The sequence below is a fragment of the Sorex araneus genome, chromosome X (genome assembly GCF_027595985.1).
Source record: "Sorex araneus isolate mSorAra2 chromosome X, mSorAra2.pri, whole genome shotgun sequence".
Classification (NCBI taxonomy): Eukaryota; Metazoa; Chordata; class Mammalia; order Eulipotyphla; family Soricidae; genus Sorex; species Sorex araneus.
In genome coordinates this window covers 167880853-167886070 of record NC_073313.1, presented here as the reverse complement: position 1 = coordinate 167886070, position 5218 = coordinate 167880853, and the positions used below count along the sequence as shown (strand labels likewise).

At 50.9% G+C, this 5218-nt stretch overlaps 1 protein-coding gene across 1 annotated transcript in view; it reads left to right on the top strand.

Moving 5' to 3' along the window:
• Window positions 1-2755, top strand: part of PDC (phosducin) — a 3325-nt gene extending 570 nt beyond the window's left edge. Inside the window, exons 2-3 of the mRNA XM_055122911.1 lie at window positions 1323-1471; window positions 2125-2755. Of these exons, the coding sequence (XP_054978886.1) occupies window positions 1323-1471; window positions 2125-2649 (674 nt within the window). The 3' untranslated portion in view covers window positions 2650-2755. The remainder of the gene's footprint in view (window positions 1-1322; window positions 1472-2124) is intronic.
• The last annotated feature ends 2463 nt before the right edge of the window (window positions 2756-5218 follow it).

The window sequence follows — 5218 nt, the reverse complement described above, 5'->3', positions numbered from 1 at the left end:
GGGGACCCTATGGGATGCCAGGAATCGAACCTGGGTCAGCCTCATGCAAGGCAAACGCCCTCCCCGCTGTGCTATCGCTCCAGCCCCTCAATTTTACTTTAATTCGGGGGAATCTTATTGTTTATGATCCCCTTTCTCCCCTTTGGATTTTATCCCCTTTGGGCTTTGGGCCATACCTGGTGATGCTCAGGGCCTACCTCCTGGCTCAACACTCAGGGATCACTCCTGGCGGTGGTCTGGGGATCGGATCATAGCGGGTGGGGGATCATAGCGGGTGCAGGATTTGAACCCGGGCGGGCCACATGCAAGGCAAAGGCCCTTCCTGCTGTAATATCACTCCAGCCACTCCCCTACTCCCCATCTTTTTTGATCATATTAATCAGAGCCTTTAAATTTACAAGAGAGAGAGAGAGAGGAGAGAAAGGAGAAAGAGAGGAGAGGGAGAGAGAGGAGAGGGAGAGAGAGAGAGGAGAAGGAGAGAGAGATTGGGCAAGCTTCACAAAGTAAAATATATTTCAAATATCTTATTTTAAGAATTTAGACGTCTTTCAAACACTATTTTTGTTTCTTGTATCAACTGGACCTTAGAACACTATTTGATGGTCCTTGACTTAATTTCTCTTAAGCTAGCAAATCCCATCATTTCTCCGTTTGAAAAGGTTTTAAATCTCCTAAAATGAATCAGCTTGAAGGGGCCGGAGCAATAGCACAGTGGGGACGGCATTCACCTGGCATGTGGCCAACCCGGGTTCGATCCTCAGCATCCCATAGGGTCCCCCGAGCACCACCAGGAGTGATCCCTGAGTGCAGAGCTGGGAGTCAGCCCTGAGCATCGCTGGGTGGGACCCAAACAGACCCCCCCCCAAAAAAAATAATCCTAGTTGATCCCACAATAACTTCCCCAAAGCCATTTCTGTATTTTTCCATTTTTTTTTTTGCCCAGGTCCCAGTGACCTTTCCGAGTTCTTTCTGTAATTGAGGTAACTCGTGTTTCTACGACATCCCAGAAGCCCCAAGCCTCCTAACACCTGTTTCCCAAGATTCTAGTTTCTTTCCCACACTCTAATTTTCAAGTAGCTTGACCAGATTTTCCCAGTTGGTCGTCCTTTGCTTTTTCCCCCGGCTCACGAAGACATTTCAGAAAGATTCTCCACAAAGATTCTTTCAACTCAGAGAACTTTTTTTCCCAGAGCACGACAGACCCGGCAGCTTCTGAGTTTTCCTCCTGGTGGGCGGTTCCCATGCTCGTACACACACAGCCCCCTGGAAAATCCAGAGAGAGAGAGAGACCCTGCTTTTCTGTTTGTCTGTTGGTTTCGTGCCAGGACCCAAGGGAGTGATACACGACTGGAGGAAGTTTAAGCTGGAGAGTGTGGACTACACAGCAGCCCCAGCCGGCAAGAGGGAGATTCTCAGACAGATGTCTTCTCCTCAGAACAGTGAGATGCAGCAAGAACGAACAGGCAGGAAGGTAGGACGCGGAGAACATCGGTGCCTTTATGGTGCGGTTGGGCCCTAAATGCTGGGATATAAAAAATACAGGTATACTGGGGCCGCAGCAATAGCACAGCGGGGGGGGGGGGTGCGTTTGCCTGGCACGCGGCCGGCCTGAGTTCGATTCCCAGAGTCCCATAGGGTCCCCTGAGCACCGCCAGGAGTGATTCCTGAGTGCAGAGCCAGGAGTCAGCCCTGAGCATCGCCGGGTGGGAACCGAAAAAGAAAAAAATAATAAAGACCTCAGGTTCACCCCTGGCTATTTCCAGGTGTGTCCCAGCAAGGCAGGGCCTGAGTATTGAACCACCTTGTCCAGTTGGCCAAGCATCCTGGAAGTGACCTGCTTAGACTCTCCCCTGTCACTGTCACTGTCACCGTCATCCCATTGCTCCTCAATTTGCTCAAGCGAGTGGGCACCAGTAACTCTCCCCTGGAAAAAAAAAACAAACTCTAATATTTGGCAAGTAAAGTCAACATATGCCACGGCCGACCGTTGCTCCGGAAGGAACTGTGTCAGCATAGGGAGTGGACAGCACAGGGCAGGGACCCTGGGGAGGTCAGCCCCAGGGGGTTGTTAGCGGCCGGGGCGGGGCGTGGTCAGTCACTGTGGCTTCCCCTCTGCCTCCCCAGATGAGCCTTCACGAGTACGAGCTCGTGCAGGGGGAGGAGGAGGACGAGCGCTGCCTCCGGAGGTACCGCCGGCGCTGCATGTTGGACATGCACCAGAAGCTGAGCTTCGGGCCATGCTACGGGCTCCTGCACGAGCTGGCGAGCGGGGAGCACTTCGTGGAGACCCTGCAGCGGGCGCCGAAGGTCACCCTGGTGCTGGTCCACGTGTACGAGGACGGTGTCAGGGGCTGCACCAGCCTCAACCACAGCCTGGAGCAGCTGGCCGCCGAGTACCCCACGGTCAAGTTCTGCAAGATCAGGGCCTCCGACTCGGGCGCCGGGGACCGCTTCCCCCCCGAGGCGCTGCCCACGCTGCTGGTCTACAGGGGCGGCGAGCTCATCGGCAATTTCGTGAGCGTGGCCGAACAGTTCGCCCAAGAGTTTTTTGCTGGCGATGTGGAGTCTTTCCTCAACGAGTACGGGCTGCTGCCCGAGCGAGAGGTGCTCGCCCCGGAGCAGAGCGACTCGGAGGAGGATGCTGAGTAGAACGCGTCCTGTCCGTGGCCCGGTGCACGGCGAACTTTGGGTCCCTGTTTCCTTAGAGAACTCTTCTTCCGCCTCCAGCCCCAGTTCACACTCCATCGGTACCTCAACCCCCAGCCCCCTTGCCGGAACACCGCTGTAGAATTGTTGGACAGCTGGTCCACCAGCTTGGTTAGCACTCCTAGTCCACGAACTCATACACAATATAGCACTGTAGCCCTGTCACACTGTCATCCTGCTGCTCATCGATTGGCTTGAGCGGGCGCCAGTCACGTCTCCACGGTGAGACTTGTGACTGTGTTTGGCATCTCGAATACGTCACGGGGAGCTTGCCAGGCTCTGCCATGCGGGCGGGATCCTCTCGGTAGCTTGCCGGGCTCTCCGAGAGGGACGGAGGAATCGAACCCAGGTCGGCCGTGTGCAAGGCAAACGCCCTCCCTGCTGTGCTATCACTCCAGTCCCATATGCAAAATTTCGGTGTGGAAATATTGTAGATCAGTGCTTTTGAGTAACTCAAGGATAGCCAGAGTGATTAAATTTGGGGAAAAAATTGTCAGCAAAATGATTCCTTTTCTTGGTATTATTCAGTATAGTTCTTCAGCACCGACACCCCCTCTCCTGTACAGCTTTCTGCAACGTGCTTGCAGACAGAGGATAGAATCCCCACAACCCAGCAGGCATAGAGAGGCCCCAGGAGCAGGTCTCAGAAATCCCTTCCAAGGTCGGTGTTAGCTTTTTTTGATTTTTTTTTTTTTGGTCTCCCTTTGTGTTATTTGTGCTCTTCAAATTCCAGGAATAATTATGATTTTGCTTGTGTAGTCAGAATAAAGCGGCATGGGGAAACGAATTTGGATGTGAAGGCTGTGCTTTCTCAAGTAGGAGTGATTTGACCAAGCCCTGAAATCAGAACGGAACTCCCGATTCACCAAAGGGTAGATTTTTTTAATTGTCTTTTGGTGACATCTTATATTCCATCCCCAACTCATGCATGCATGAAATTTATAGACCTTGGGCACCTTCTAATTGATAAAAAAAAAAGTGTTAAAAATACCATTTCAGGGGGCTGGAGCGATAGCACAGCGGGGAGGGCATTTGCCTTGCACTCGGCCAACCTGGCTTCGATTCCCAGCATCCCATAGGGTCCCCTGAGCACCACCAGGAGTAATTCCTGAGTGCAGAGCAGGAGTAACCCCTGTGCATCGCCGGGTGTGACACCTCCCTCCCCCCAAAAAAAAGGAAAAAAATACCGTTTCAGGAGCAAACCACACCTAGGAAACCCAGTGAGTGAAAACCCAGACAGCAGAGCAATGAGCAGTACCAGGAATGGCATCTGGGGGTCATCCTTCTGGACCCTGTAGCTAACTCTTCGATCACGTCGCTAACTTTTAGCCACACTGGCAAGTGGAGACTCTGAGGTCATAAAGGAAGTAGAATTCAGAGCAGCCAAGTTCTACTTTGAAACTCTCCTCTTACACAAACACATGGAAATGCAAAATGAAAAAGTATAAGTTTGTGTGTGTGTGTGTGTGTGTGTGTGTGTGTGTGTGTGTGTTTGTGAGGGGCAGTTAAAGTAGAGTATGTCCAGTATGACACTGGTTGGAAATGATCACTCTGGACAAGAACTCGAGTGTTGAAAGTAGGTAAAGGGATATTTATGATAAGCATGCAGTATCTGTACTGCAAACCATAATGTCCAAAAGGAGAGGGAGAGAGAGAGGGGGGAGGGAGGGAAGGGGAGAGAGAGAGAGAGAGAGAGAGAGAGAGAGAGAGAGAGAGAGAGAAACGGAGAAACGGGACACTGGTGAAGGGATGGGTGCTGGAATATTATATGACTGAGACTCATGAACAACATTATAACTCTGTATCTCACTGTGATTCAATTTTTAACAAAATATTTTTTTTTAATCAGAGAAAAGGAAACTTTAATGGCATGGAGTAATGAGACCTTTGATCTGCTTACTCCAGTGAGGGGATACAGTTTTTCAAAGCGATGATACATTTGGTGATACATTTGGGAGGCAAAAACCCCAGCAAAGAGTTTTGCGACCTGACAGGAGGAATTTTGGGGGCTGGTGTGATAACCAAGCTGGTAAAGCATGTGCCAAACATGTTTGAGACCCTGAATACAATTCCCAACCCTGAATGACCACAGTCCTGGACCCAAGTCTCAAAGGTTAGGCCCACATTACTAGGTATGGCCCCTGTTTAAAAAAAAAAAATCATAATTCAGCAGACGAAAAGGAATTTAACAGGATTAGCTACATAGCTTAAAAAGTAGATCTTGTAGGGTCAGAGTGATAGTACAGAAGGGAGGGCATTTGCCTGGCATGCAGCCGACCCGGGTTCGATCTTTGGCATCCCAGGGGATCCCCTGAGCACCGCCAGGAGTAATTCCCTAGTGGAGAACCAGGAGTAATCCCTGACCATCACTAAGTGTGAGCAAGAGATTTTTTTTTTTAATTATTATTTTGGAGCTGGAGTGATAGTACAGTGGGGAGGGCTTTTGCCTTGCATGTGGCCAACCCGGGTTCGATTCCCAGCATTCCATAGGGTCTCCTGAGCACCACCAGGA